This window comes from Pinus tabuliformis, chromosome 4_2, assembly GCF_031772625.1.
Source record: "Pinus tabuliformis cultivar Carrire ecotype Pingquan chromosome 4_2, CPIR1, whole genome shotgun sequence".
Classification (NCBI taxonomy): Eukaryota; Viridiplantae; Streptophyta; class Pinopsida; order Pinales; family Pinaceae; genus Pinus; species Pinus tabuliformis.
The window spans coordinates 312,420,761-312,436,008 of NC_142304.1; the positions used below are offsets into that span (position 1 = coordinate 312,420,761).

Sequence of the window (15,248 nt, forward strand, 5' to 3'; positions counted from 1 at the left end):
CAGAGCAGAGAGGAGGTAGTTTGACAATTTGCTGGCAGAGATGGCAGCTAATGGGTTGCGAGATCAAGATCAGTCGGAGGGAGCATCTAACTATGTATTCTGGAAGGCAATGATCTCATGACTTCTGGATGAGCACGATCTCAAGACCTTAGTCGACACTGTGGTAGTTGTACCTGCGGATCCAGATCCGCTCAAGAAGTACAAGGTCAAGATGGCAAAGGCCAAGAGATTGATCCTCAACGAAGAAAGGAATCATGTAGTGTGTCACATTGTTGACAAGGATACCGCCCAACAAATGTGTGAAGCATTGGCCACGCTATACAAAGGATCTTCCGGGCAGCGAAAGATGTACCTGGAGTAGAAGATGAGTTCCACGCAAATGCAGAAGGGGTAACGCATTGATCCGTTCCTTAAAAAGCTTCAGGAGATCCGAGACTCGTTGGCTGTTGTAGGGTCAACACCTTAGCCTACCGAGATGGTGAGGCTAGCCTTGAACTCAGTCTTAGAAGAATGGCAAGTGTTTGTCCAGAGAATCCTAGGCAAAGAGAGATTGCCAGATTGGGAAGGGATGTGGTCCGCTCTTCAGCAGGAAGAGATGAGGAGAGACTTAGTCAAGTGCAAACTTGATAGTAGCACAGCAGCAGTGGGACGAAACCAAAGGAGGAGGATAAGAATGCAACCCTCACATCTAAGGGGAAGCAGGAGCAGTGGAAGAAGAAGAAAGATGTTTCGAAGATCAAGTGCTTTCGGTGTGGCAAACTTGCTCACTACGCCACACAGTGTCCTCTCAAGAAGAAGGACAAGGACAAGAAGCATGATCCAAAGGCTGCATCCACGCAGATCGAGGAGGAGGAGTTTGCCATGATTACCCAGAGGTAGGGTGATCTAGAACTGTAGTTCAAAAAGACTGCAGATGGGCAGGATCCTTGACGAGTCCACCTCTTGGATCAATACCTTGCTACAGGAGCCCAAATCAAAAGTAGCAGGATGGACCAGTCTCAGTTGGTGCAGAGGAGTGTCGGAGTGGCAGTTGCAGTGGCCAAGAGTGCCAGAGATTGAGCAGCGCAGAGCAGAGTTGGCAGCAGTGCAGTTGGCACAATGCAAAGTTAGCAACAACGTACAGGCTTCATAGGGTCAACTCAAAGACTAGCAGCAGTCAGAACTCCAGCAACATATGCATCATGCTGAACACCTGTTCAGTAATTTTGGATGCTTTTCCATTACTGAGATGCAGTGTTGGCAGTGGCAGTGCGAACAGCAGCATAGATGCAGAACTTATGAGGGTTGCAGCACAGATGCAGTGTTGGCAGTGGCAAGGTTAGCAGTAGTATAGATGCAACATTTGCGTAGTAGTTGGTGGGCAGCAATGTCAGACATTAGCAGCACAGAGGGAGATGTTATAGAGAAGGGTGATGCTTTAGCAGGTTGCATTACTAAAGCACATTCCTCGCTAAGAGGGAGTGTTGATTTCCTATAGCATCGAATGTGCTCTGAGCCTCAAAACTTGCAGGGAGGCTTGGACACATGTATTCCACAATACCCAAAAATCGTTTTGGGAAATTCCATCCAGAATTAGTTTTATTAAAATAATTAATTATTTTTAATGGGTGCCTAAGTCTAAAATTAGGAAATTAAAATAATTAAAGGGTATTAATCAAACTGTGGGTGAAACTTCTAGAAGAAGTCTAGAAGAAGACGAGGATTAAGCCAAAATGATCTAAGCCATTGATTAGAATCTAATCTGGGTCGTTGGTTCTCAACTAGAGGATTATAAGAGGAGGCTTGATGGGCATTTGGAAAATATATCGAGTGGGAGATCAGAGATCGAATTTCTGAATAGAGCAGCGCAGCAATTGTCGGAGAGAGGTTCGAAGTGATTTCTTGCAGTGAGGGGCAGGGATAGTTTCAGTTGAAGATTTCTCTTGATCTGGGAATACTCATTAGAGGAGGCAGAGAGAGATCCGGGAGAGGCAGAGCAAAGGCTACACTAGGCAGCGTAGGATGACGCAGAGGCAGCGCAGATCCTTGAGGAGATCTGTATTTTTACTGGAGAGATCGATTTCTGAAGACCGAAGTTGGGGTGTGAGACCGAGAGGACAGAATCAAAGTCTCAGAGGAAAATCAATCAGTAGAAGGGGTGATGTTGTCCCTAGAAGTTGTGACGCTGGGCCTACATAGTGACTGCACAGAGGTAGCAAGGGACAAACCATTATGTGGTTGGATCAGTCGGGATCGCCAATGATAGTGTGAGGTATTTCTCACTAATCTTTTGTCAGTCATATTCTTTGTACTGGATAGCCAGCAAGGCATCCAGAGATTGTATTCAGAAAACTACTGCTTAATAATACAAACCCTCAGTTGCTGCACCAGTTTTCCCACACTAGGTTTTTCCGAGGACATTTGTCCAAAAATAATTGTGTAGATGTGTGTGATGTTTATTTCTCTCCTGTGTTGTATTTATTTTCCGCAGTTTTTATTTGTGTAGGTTTCAGTGTATTTAATTCGATATTTGTTGTAGCACACAAGAAGTAAATTGGTTAATTGAATTAACAATTAGAAGAATTAACATCAGTTGTTGCAGTAGGAAACGGGTAACCGATTTTTCACATACACTTAGGCAATGTATATCTGGATTTAAAGTGTTGGAACACTACCTCAAGAGGATTGTATTACATATTACTATGGCAGCTACTTATATCAAGTTCTTTCCATATTGTCTGTACATCATATTCTCACCCAAATGAATATGTTCTGGGTTTTTGTCATGTTGGAGGAATAATAATTTAGTGATGCACAATCTTATTTCAATTGACAAATTTTATGTCAGGTATTTCTCTTCGATTGGATCATTGTTTAAGCCTCTATTCAACTCTATGCATTAACTGTTGCCAAACAAACAAGGAAATTCACCCATAGTGCTTTGACATCAAACTGTTGACTAAACACTTCACTAGAAAAATTCCATTAACTCAGAAAAACTCAATAGTAATTGGTGCCATTTCCTAGATGGAATATTACACATCCCACCTCCTCATTTAGAGGGAGGACTTGTTCTTATGGGTGGATTGATTCTCATAGTTTAGTCTCTAACTCTCACAATTAGTTCATTTGCATGTTTCCTTTGCTAATCTAATCTATACATGGCTAATTTATAGACTTAACACAACACTCGCATTTCCTTTCATTTTCTACTTAAACTAATCAAGTTTGTTATTTCATTTCTTGAGCTCTTGCATTGTTCAACTTATTGTTGCTTAAGTTACGATACTTGTAATTTACTTTTGAGCAACTCATTTTATGTGCAAGTACTTTTCATTTGGCAATCTTTGGTTTGTTCACAATACATCTCATTATTTTACTTGGTGATTGCTTCATAAGTTATTTGGGAACATGCTTCATCATTTTATGTCAACTTAAGCTTGCATAACATTTTGATTATTGTTGACACTTTATGGAGCATTGTGTTGTCATCATTTACTTGAAGCAATTTTATTTTGAGCAACTCACTTGTCTAATTTCACTTAGCTCATTTGGTTTGCAAGCCACTTGTGAAAGTACATGCAATTTTTTTTTAAAGCTTGTGAAGTGACAATGAGCTAGTTTCACTCTAATTTTTCAATTGAAGTTGTTGGTGCAATTTATCTTGAGCATTATCTCATTTCACTTATTTTGGAAGCATTGTTATAAACACTCTTCTTTGGAAGCAATAACACTAAATCATTTCATTTAGGCATTCTAGTATTAGCCTTGCATATTTAAAACTTACCTCCAAGCATAAGCTTGGTTGTATAGACATCATAGGACCAAATTTTCCTGAAACTTTTCCCATTTGGTACAGAGTAAGGTAAAGTATGCGACCCTGCAGTTATGAAGGTGGCTTTGTCCCCTTGTAGAAATGACAGCACGTACAATTTGTAAGGATTAGGGGAAGGGTATCGTTAACAACAAACTTAGTGCCTCCTCAGCCCCTCTTCCTTGCAATTCACCCCAATTTTTACCCCTTGGTAAGAATTTGCAGGGGAATTTCTCACTTTACGATAGGCATATAGACTAAAATTAACCAAGATAATTGCATTTCACATAGTTTTTCACACCATCTCACTCAAGTCATCTTGTGAGCATTTTAATTTTTTACTTGCAATATTGTTATCTAAAGTAATTGTCATTTTGATGATTAATTGGCTCATGGTTATTCGATGTCATTATCTATTTCTACTTGAGCATTTATTTTACAAGTACAATTTCCATTTTACATTTGCAAGTGATATTTTATTTGTTCATATTTTATTCTTGATCTAACATCGGTTTTGCAGGACTACTTATCATTGTGCTTTGAATTTCCATTTGAGAAAGTACCTATTATCTTTATTTGCGCAATCATTTACAAGGCATTGGTTTATATTCTTATCTCTTGGATGTTGCATTGATTATCATTGAACATATATCTTCATATTGCTCATACATTTTACATGCTTGCTTATATCTTGAGTCAAGTTATATTTGAGAAATAGTTCCATTAACCTTAATCTCCTAGAAACTCACAATTCACTTTATTAACCTTCTTTAGGGACCACCCCCATTAGCTTAACTAGGAGAGAGCTTTAACGGAGAGAGTTGGGATTAGGTGACAACCCCTTCTCTGAGTTTGCCACCAAGAACACACGTTGTGGGGTTGAGGATTTTCCCACATTAATCTAGGTGTGCAAGTGAGGCGGCAACAACTTGTGTGAAATTCGGTGATCCCGAATCCTACTACAATAACTGATAATATTTCTTCTATTTGTTAAATTACTTAAACAAATTATTTGCAGTTTTCTACGGCAAACATCAAAATACATACACTGCAGTCTTCACAAATAAAATTATGCGGAAAGTAAATACAAGGAAAATACTAGCACATATATAACCACAGTGACACAATTATTTTTGGACAATTGTCCCTGGAAAAACCCAATGTGGGAAAACCGGTGCAGCAGATGAGGGTTTCTTTTATTAATCTTTAGCAATAATTTTTGTACAAGACAAAATAGAGGAAGAATCACTGAGAGAATTTTACTAGTGATTTTCTCACAATCCACAGCATTTTCTGACTCCGAAGAGGACCTCCTGCCTCTTTCGCTGGCCTTTCTGCATCACCCTCTACGCAGTGACAGCGTAGGCCCTGCATCAACCCTTCTGCGTCCTAGCTCTGTGTCTCTCCTCTATGTTGCCTCCTCCAGATTTGTCCTGCACTCTCTGACTATGCTGATGCCCTCTCTCTCCCACCTGCAACTCACTCTCTGATTCGATTTTCTCTTGCCGAACTTCAGCCAATGAGAAAATCGATCTACTTGAGCAACTGCATATCTACTCTAGTGCGTTCTACATCTACCCATCGACTTCTTCTTATAATCTTTTGTTGGAGCACCAACGACCAAGATTAAAACATAATCGATGGCTAAAATTAACTAGAAATCAATCCATGTCTTCTTCTAGAAGATTCTCACTTGATTTAATTAATACCCTTTAATTAACCAGATTTCCTAAGTTTAGACTTAGGGAGCCATTTAAAAATTTAATTATTTTAATTAGATCATCTCTAGGTGGAATTTTCCCAAACGATTTCTGGTTATTGGAGAATGCATGTGTCTTAGCCTCTTTGCAAAATCTCGAGGCAAGAGCACATCCGATGCTACGGAAATCTACAGCTTGGACAGCCCCTCTTAAAGTGTCCAAACTCATTGCACTTAAAGCATTGAACGTTGGACATGTCTTTCTTCTTGAACTTTCCAAACTTTCCCTTCTTCAGCTTCTTGACTCGGACTAGAAAGGCTTGAGATTGTTCATCTGATCCTATGTCATCTTTTACCTCGATCCTTGATTCTTCCAGAATGCATTGAGCTTGCAACTCATCAAAAGGAGTTGAATCTTTCTTGGAGTAGATGCTCGTTGCAAAGCTGCTCCATTTTGGTGCTAATGCATTCTATACACAGATGGTCACTTCCAGATCAAAAATTGATTCCCTAAGTCCTTGCAGATGGTCTCTTAACTGAGAGACTTTCATGAGAAAGGATACCATATCCTCATCCCTGGATTTCTTCATTCTATATAACTTATTCCGCAAAGACAACAGAGTACAAGTTCACTAACTTGTCATACATAGCCTTGGAAGTTTTCAAGTTTGCGACCAACGGAACAAGAGAATCTTTACTGGATTCAACTATGATCCTTTGATCCCTTACTTCTCCTTTCTTGTACTTTGCTAGTTCTCGTGTCTTGTCTTTGCTAAGTTCAGTAATTTCCCCAATAACATACTCCATTACTTCTTGTTATGTGAGTATCAGTTTAATCCTTTTCTTCCATGCTAGATAATTTGTGCTCTCCTTGCAGAAAGAACCCACATGAATTGTAGATTCAGACATGGTGTAGTAATATGATACTTACTTGATAACCAAGATTCTCCTTGATTATGTCTCCAAACTTCTTGATGCTTACAAGATCTTTGAAGAGTCTTCAATAATGTCCTTGAAAATGTCCTTTGGGATTCCTTCAACAACAGCTTCCAAGATCCTTTGATGCTTCAACTAGATCCCTTCAAGAGACAATTTTTCTTGAAGTCTTCTTCTTCAGTCTTTCCTTGAGAGTTTCCTTTTCCCTTTCCCTTGACAAGTAATTCCTTCTAATGTCCTTCTAGTTGTCTTCCTTGTTCACCTTAGCTCTGATACCATGTTGGAAAATATGCAATGTGGCAGCTTATTTTTTCTTATTTTCCTTAACCTCAATATTTGCTTGTGAACTTAATTAATTTTCTTTGTGTTCTTTAGTTAGATCTTTTCATCAAACAAATATCAAGAACAAAACAACAACAGTGAACACAAAAATTAGACTCTCAGCCAGGGCAAAGCCCCTACAAGGGGAAAACCCGGAAAACTCCTCTTCTTATAGAATTTGCTTCAATTGAAACACAAAGACCCAAACCCTAGACCAAGTCACCCAAGTACCAAGTCAGCCCTCCAACAAGTCAGCCCTTGATCCTGCACCAACCAACTTTAATACTACAACTTCGACCTATCAGCTTCAATACTGCAGCTCATACTGCTACTTTGATCTTGCAATTTCGGCCTTGCAGCTACTATGGAAACCCTAATCTATCTTCCTCCTGAGACCTTCCTAGAGCAAGATAGCTCCTCCTAAGGTCAACGAGGTCAAGGTAGGGTACTCTTCCTTCTAGCTATAAGATATTGCAGTTTGTCCTCCTGCAACTCGGACCTGCAATTTTGGCCTCCTTCTGCATCACCAGAAACCCTAGAACTTCGCACATGTGAGAGAGATAGAGCCCAAAACAGAGATTTTTCCTTCCTTATCGGATTTTTCTTGCTTCTAAGACCTTCGCTCTACTTTTATGCCTCTCCCAACTACAGATGAAACTTCCTTCTTGATAGATCGAACTTGTAAGTGAGTGCGTGCTAAATGAGGTCGAACTGCTTCTTTATATATCCTTTCCAAGGGGTCGAATTCCCTCCTTTAGGCCGACTTGTACTTTTGGAGTTTCCAGGACTTTCTAGACTCAAAAATAATTCTTTTTACAATTACATTTTTCCCAGGAGGGTCTTATAAACATGATGTTGATTTCTTGAATCATGACAATAAATCCTAAGACCTAACAAATCCTAGAAGCATGAAGACCACGATTTTACCTAGAAAACCATCAATAAAGAGCATAAAACCCATGCTTTAATAATAATAATTTTTTCTTTTCTTCTCTTGATTGTTACATAGGATACATATTGAAATGAGTACAACAATTATGAAGACCAAAACTAGTTGCATTTCCAACAGTAACCTTGTTGGTTTTCATTTTCCTTGCTTCAAGTTTGTAGCTTAGGCCTTCATAGGAACATTGTTGTCCAAAGGAGAAGATAGCAATTGTTTGTTATCTTCTTGTTAGTTTGCATTCTAGAATTTAATATTACATATACTTCTCAGTTGAATAGCATGTTTATTTCTTTCATTATGCAAACTACACCTATGCTACTAATCTTTTTGGCAAGATCATAAATGTCTTAAAGGTTCCTCTTGTTTGGAGTTGGGGAAGTCCTCAGTTGGACCAGCCATCTTCTTGCACCAAAGAAGCATTAGTCCCACTTGGAATCAAGTGCCTCCAAGTGCCTTTGAAGGCCCCTAACTCTCTCTTCTCTCCTCACAAAAACTTTCTAAATTCTTATCAGCAATTCTTGGTTCTACTTATAAGCATTTCATTGATATATCTAGCATTAAAGAGGCTAAATAGGTTGTTTTCCTAACAACAGGCAAATCAGCTAAGAAACAGCCAAATCCTTTTAGAATTTCCTTAACTAAATAGTGCAGAAATCCAATATTGGAACTTAGGCATTTCACTTGGTAGTTTGGGTTTTCATATACTAACGTTGTTTGAGTGTCTCAAACTCATTTTTGGCACTTGTAGTACTAATTTGCTTGTTCGTTTTTAGCAAACCCACGATCTCACAAGGGGAGGTGCTGTCGAAATTTGATCAAATTGAAGAATCCAAGCACCCAGAAGCAACCTCATATTCAAACCTTTGTAAAACCATCATTACCATCATTGTAACATCACAATCATTTTTTTGATCCCTTTATTCATAACGGACTCCATCTTTGATCCCTTTATTCATAAGGATACCATCAAGGCTTCAAGCAATGTAACCTCTTGGGAGCTAGGAGAGTCTCCTAGGCATCCCACCCTTCCCAACGGGGATCTCCGTTGTGGTTGTGTCTATTTTTATGGTGTGATTTTAATTGGGATAAAATTAACCATTAGAATAGTTTAATCACATAACATTAGATTAGTTTAATTTTCATTTCATTAGATTAGTCTAGTTTCAACATTAGATTAGTTTATTTTCATTTCATCAGAATTGTCTGATTCTTGTTCTTAGTTTAGATTTCAATTCTTGCTCTTAGATTAGTTTCAATTTCTTGCAAAGTAACAAACCCCATCAAAGTCTTTGTGCTCACGCCATTGCAAGCTTGCCTTGATCCTTGTGCGTGATCATAAAGAGTTTGTTGCTTGACTTGGTCTAATAGGGAAAACCACTTCTATTTTGCTTATTGTGAGAATGGGAGAAATTGTTAAACGTTGACTTGTGAAATCAAATGAGGAGAAAGTTTCCCTTAGTGTTGAATCTCCTTGCGATGGGTTGACTTGTGGGCTCTCGGGAGTACTCATTGAAGCGAAGCTTCCTCCAATAGGATCCCCTGGCAACATCCCTTAACCCAACGAGGATAAAGGTAGAAGAGGAAACACATCTTAGTTAGATTTATGTTATTGCAATCACACTTCTCACATCGTGCACTCAAATGAATTTCCACATATCCATCATCTTACATTCATCAATTAATCTAAATCCAAGTGAAATCTAACATTAAATAAAACGTACCAAGAAACATTCCATAGCTTTTCTTTTACAGCGTTTCAGTGTTTGGTTATTTTTCATTGTCACATTTACTTTCAAGCAACATTTACTTTTGGCACTTTCATTTCCAAGTACAAGCATTTTACTTTCAAGCATAATATCTTACTTTAAGCATTTACTTTCACAAGCTCTATTTATTTTGGCATTGGTCTCTATTTACTTCATCATTTGCTTAAGTGTCTTTTATTCCATTTGATTATCATTTCTATATCTCCTGCTTATAGATGATTATGGCTATTTCATGTACTTGTGAAGTTATTTACACGCTTTAGAGTGATGTGTTGTAATTTACATGTTGATGGTTGAATGTGTTTTGGGTAATTCAATTAACTTCTATATTAATATTTCTCATTTGCTAAAGCTTGTTAATCATTAGTTGTCTCATAGGGTCCAACCCCCACTACTTCGCTAGAAGTTAGCCTACAAGGAGGAGTTGAGAATTGAGTGACAGTTGCTCAACTCAAGACTTGCCCCAAAAGCCACACCAAGTGGATTAAAGATTTTCTCCATGTTAGCCTAGGTGTGGAATAGGCAACAACAAGATCTAATCCTAGCCATTTATCACTTAGGAGGTTAGGGTTAGGGATTTTGCTTTAATGAAATTATAAAATAAGACTAAGGGAGAGGAGAAGACACGCAATTGTGGAGCAAATGATTTTCTCTAGAGTGAGAGGCTTGACAAGGCTAAAGACTAAGGGAGAGGGAGAGGAGTCGAGTTCAAGAAAGAGGGAGACTGAGTTGCTAAAGAGGAGGGCCAAATTGTGGAGGAAGCCAAGATATCTAGAGAGGTTGATTTTTCAAGTGCGTAGGGGTCACACGAGGTGAGAAGAAATGGGACTGATTTGCTAGTGAGATAGGCCTAATTCTCCAAGGCTAAGTTTCTTTAGGAAGGTTGAATTTCAGGGGCCAATTTCCTTGAGGTCGATTTTCCTAGTGGGGGCGGGTTTCTAAATTCCCAACAATTGCATTTTTCTACGTATTCTTTGTGGGTCTAACGTAGAAATTTCTAGAGAATGATTGTGTTGGGTACAAATTTGTTATGATAGTGTGATTGATCTCTCCATTCGATTTTCGCTGCATTTTATTTTTTGAGTGAATCTACCAACCTGTTTATTTTATTAGCAATTTTAGAAATATCTAAGATAAATATTTTCTAGGCTTTTAATAAATTGTTGAAGTAAAGTAACTCAAATCTAGTATAAAAGAATTTAACATGGTATCGGAACTTTAGAAAGTCTGTGAAGGAGATTAGATATCACAAGGGCTTTACAATGACAAAAAAATTATTTTGCAACGAGGGTTTTGTGGCTAAAGTCGATTTGGTAATGTGGCATCATCAACTCTGAGGTGTCAAGACAAGTTGGAGGGGGTTGTAAACATCAATCCATAGAAGGAGCCAATCGCTCGTGTTCTAATGGTGAATGGTTTGTGGAAAATCGCAAGACAAGAGATTCGAGTTCCTCAAGATGCTACCCAAGCAGTTGAACATAAGATAAAAGATATAAGAGAAAGAGTGTCATTTTGGATGGTGTGAAGGATCACATAATCCCTCACATAACGAAGAAAGATCCAGCCTATTAAATATAGCCTTGACAAAGTTGTACCGAAGTGACAATTAGAATAGAAAGATGGTAACAAGGGAGAGGTTGAATAGATTCAAAATGAACAGATCTGAGACTGTGGCTTCATACTTCACAAGGATTTAGCAGGTTCATGATGAAATTTTAGTGGTTGGGGAAGAATTGGATGAGATGGATCTTGTCAAAGTAGCACTGAAAGGATGTACCAAGCAATGGACTACATTTGTGACAAATATCGCAGCCAAAGATAAACTTCCTTCCTCCTCCTTCCTCCTTTCTTCCTTCCTTCCTCTGTTTCTGAGCTTCCTGTCTATCAAACATGCTCTGATACCATGTGAAAATTTCACTACGAAATTTCTATTGCAGCAACTGGAATTATATCTTCTAACTAGAAAATTAATTATGCGATTTATAACTTTATTGCTACAGAAACAACAAATTAATCACACTGCAATCTTCACAAATAAAATATTGCAGAAATAAAAGCACTAGAAACGGAGAAATGCTAGCACACGTAAAATTGACAGTGATTTTTGGACAAAAGTCCCCAGAAAAACCCAATGTGGGAAAGTCAGTTGTAGCAGCTGAGGGTTTATATTATTATTTGCAGCAGAAAATCTGAGTACAATAAGTTGGATGTCAAACTAACAATCCAATCTGAGAGAATCACTGGCAAAATTGTCATGAGGATTTTTCCTCACCCCACCTCTGATTTCAACTCCCAAAACTGGCCCCACAACAATTCGCACTTCTTTCTGCATCAGCCTCTGCGCAGTGCTTACGCACTCCTTGTTGCTACTGCCTTTGGAAACTCTTGAAATTTGCAACTCTGCTTCTCTTTGGCTCTGGAACTGATTCACTGGACCCTCTGATTAAAATCTCGGCCACCAGCTACTGAATCAATTGCTCCTCTAGCTAGATCAAACTTCATTGTTGCTACTCCCTGCGCAGACCCTATGGACAAACTCACACTCCCTCAATCTAACTCTATAGAACTGGAAAAATTCCTTCGGATATTGCTGACCTCTCCTGCCACTTGCTTCTCACCCACTGGCTTGATCTCCACTGTTGAATCACTCCTGCTACTGGGAATTGGACCTACCTGGGCAACTGAGTTTTTGCACTTGTATGTCTTCCATCTACACATTGACCTCTTCTTATAATCTCCAATTGGGACTCCAACAGCCAAGATTAAAACTTAATCAATGGTTGAGATTATCTCCAAGTAGATCTGTGTGAGTTTCTAAATGGTTCACACCTTTCTCAATTAATTCCTATTAATTAACCAATTTTCCTAAGTTGGACTTAGGAAATTTTTAATTATGATCAATTAATTTAATTGAGCCATCTCTAGGTGGAATTTCCAGAAACGATTTATGGGTTTTGGATAACTCCTGTGTTTTAGCCTCTCCACAAAATCTCGAAACAAGAACGCCATCTGATGCTACAAAAACTAACATTCCTTAAATGCCTAAAACATTAGATGTAAGAACTTCATATGAAACAATGGCTAACGTACCTATGGTTGCTAACCTAACTTCATCAAATCAGTATGGTGATCAAATGAATGAGCCAACCAATGATGATTGAGAGGCATCTGAGTGGCTGCTTTTGAGTATGTGAGGCTGCTGGCAAGAAAAATGCATCATGGGAAAAAAATTCTCCTATGGTTACACCTATACATACATGGGTAACAAGAACCACTCACCTTTTTTAATTAAACACATTATGTCATTACTTAATATGACTTATTTCTCATTTTATAATATTACAACATTATTCTTATACATAACATATTACTCCTTACATAAAATAAACATTACAATGCCTAACACTGCCATGCATTACAAAGTCAATGAACAATAATAAGAAGCTAACTAAGAGCTATTAGTAGACTGAAGCCACTAAAGAAATGATTCAATGAGAAATGCAGCTACCAGCAAAAGACTCTTATCTGCTTATACAGATCCTTTAAAAATCATTAAAAAACCCCCATGTTCCATTTGATCACTACAAGTCTTAACACCACCTGATAGCTAAATTTTGTATGCAAGTCATAACCACATCAATTTTTTGTCAACGGTACAAGCTATTTGGCAGCATACATAACTAAGTATATGGTTAACAAACCTTTGAATAATCCAGACCACCATAGATATCTCCAACAAGCATGTCCACAGCACGGTTGTCTCCTCCTTGGCTAAGTTCGAGTATCTCATCAAAACTAAAATAGCAAAACAACCGTGTAAGCCTTTAAATCTCAAAATCACAACATTAAAGAAACAATCAAGGCTCATTCAAAGAAAGTTTTACACAAGCCTCCACTAAGTTTTCAGATAAATAATCAGAAGAAATCTTAAGCATGTACCTCTTACACTTTGTCAAAAGCCGGCCTAAACCCCAAAATGTACCACCTCCAACATTTGTTCCACTTACCCTTTGGAATTTCCCATCTCCATCCACCTGCATTAACAAGTCAATATGAAACAAAGACATATAAAAACACAGTATAATAAATACATCAACATTAGTTATTAGTTATTAGCTACTAGAAATAGAAAGACAGTGACTTCGACAGAAATAAACAAAACTACTAAAATCAACTAGCATACACTGCAAGAACCTTGGACCCAATTAGGGACAAAAAGTAGACTCACAAATAACTACAATGTCTAGAGAGTTGAGACTATACCTTGATCATGCTGACACCAGAACCAACATTGCAAAGAAGATATGGAAATAAATCAATCTGGTCAATCTGAACAAATTCTTTGTGACCTTCCATGTGGGTAAATGCTTCATGTCGGATTGCCTGTAAATACCCATGTCAACATATTCAAAGTTCATCAATGTATATTTCACGGAAGTTTTAGTTTGCAACCGTAGTTCAGCTCAATGCAATTACCTTATTCTAGCTTAAACTTTAGACCTAAAATACCACACAATATAAACTTACATATCTATCATTTCTATCCTACAACTAGACAGTATTAGGAAGCAGTTCATACATTTTTCATTATTAAATAGAAACGACAAAGCAGAAAACCAAATTATTTGACTTTGATTTGAGAACAAGGCTCAACTCAGGTGAATTTGTTTTCCCTCATTAGATTATATATCTTGTCAATTTCATTTAAACTGCAAATTTGATCAAACCTTGATTGCAGATATAAACTAAATACAAGAAGCCTTGCACTGTTGTAATATTTCCATTACCAACTTACCTAATGCAAAGGATAAAACATAAGATGCTTGATGGTAGAAATCCAACTTCAACCTGTGTCGGGCTAAGTATTGCGCTTCTGCATAGAATGTCAAACCAGTAATCATTCAACAAAAGATATTTTATAACTTGAGTTTTTCTTGCCCAAGGAAAACCTCATGGAAAACCCTCCAATTACTTCTCCATAAGGTATAGATGGTAAAAGGGGTAAACTGTAGGCCCTGATTACAAGGCCTTACCCTGAGGGGATGAAGTGACTCAAACCTATAACCTTCCTAACTTCAAGGGAAAGATATCAAGACTGGCTCATGACTGCTTGAGTCAATCCCCAGGGCTCTTTTATAACTGGGGTTATTACAAAGAGGTCATGAAACTGAAATTGAGAAATTATCAATGTCCTCTACTGACCCAAAACAGTCAACGGAACTTAAAGACAATTCAGCATATAATCATAGTTGTAAAACAAAAAAGGAAAACAATATATCATTACAAAGAAAGACGGACAATATTTTTGCAAAATGCCTCATATATTTCATTACTCAACAATAAAATTTTATATGAGAAATAATGAATCACAGGCCTAAGGGTTAGGCACAAAGCTTCCCCCCTCCTAAATAAGTAAGGAGAGCTAGAATGTCAACTTTGGTGCCAATCTCCAAAGAATATATGTTGTTCCTAAATATGCCCGTCTCTAGAGAACCCATATTGTTCCTAAATATGCAAATCTTGGAAAAGATCTACATATCCAACTCCAATCTAAAACTTAACACTTCTTCCAAATGAAAAAAAAGTAGTTACCTCATAAAAGTTTGCTCAACACCATCTTTTACATAGGAAAACAATACACATGGCAATCCATTGTCATCCCACTGTAATATTCCTAATGGAAATTTACAATGATAAACAAAGCAAACATAGTAAAAACACATACAAAAATTTACAGCACATCAAACAACCAGAAATCTCCATAAACTGCGTTGTGTTGAGCCATTT

At 37.9% G+C, this 15,248-nt stretch overlaps 1 protein-coding gene across 1 annotated transcript in view; it reads right to left on the reverse strand.

Moving 5' to 3' along the window:
- The window catches only part of LOC149169224 (pantothenate kinase 2-like), a 403,110-nt gene that overhangs the window by 349,053 nt on the left and 38,809 nt on the right, over positions 1 to 15,248 (reverse strand). Inside the window, exons 6-8 of the mRNA XM_089428613.1 lie at positions 13,725 to 13,844; positions 13,401 to 13,495; positions 13,163 to 13,256 (exon numbers count right to left, since the gene is read on the reverse strand). Of these exons, the coding sequence (XP_089284739.1) occupies positions 13,163 to 13,256; positions 13,401 to 13,495; positions 13,725 to 13,844 (309 nt within the window). The remainder of the gene's footprint in view (positions 1 to 13,162; positions 13,257 to 13,400; positions 13,496 to 13,724; positions 13,845 to 15,248) is intronic.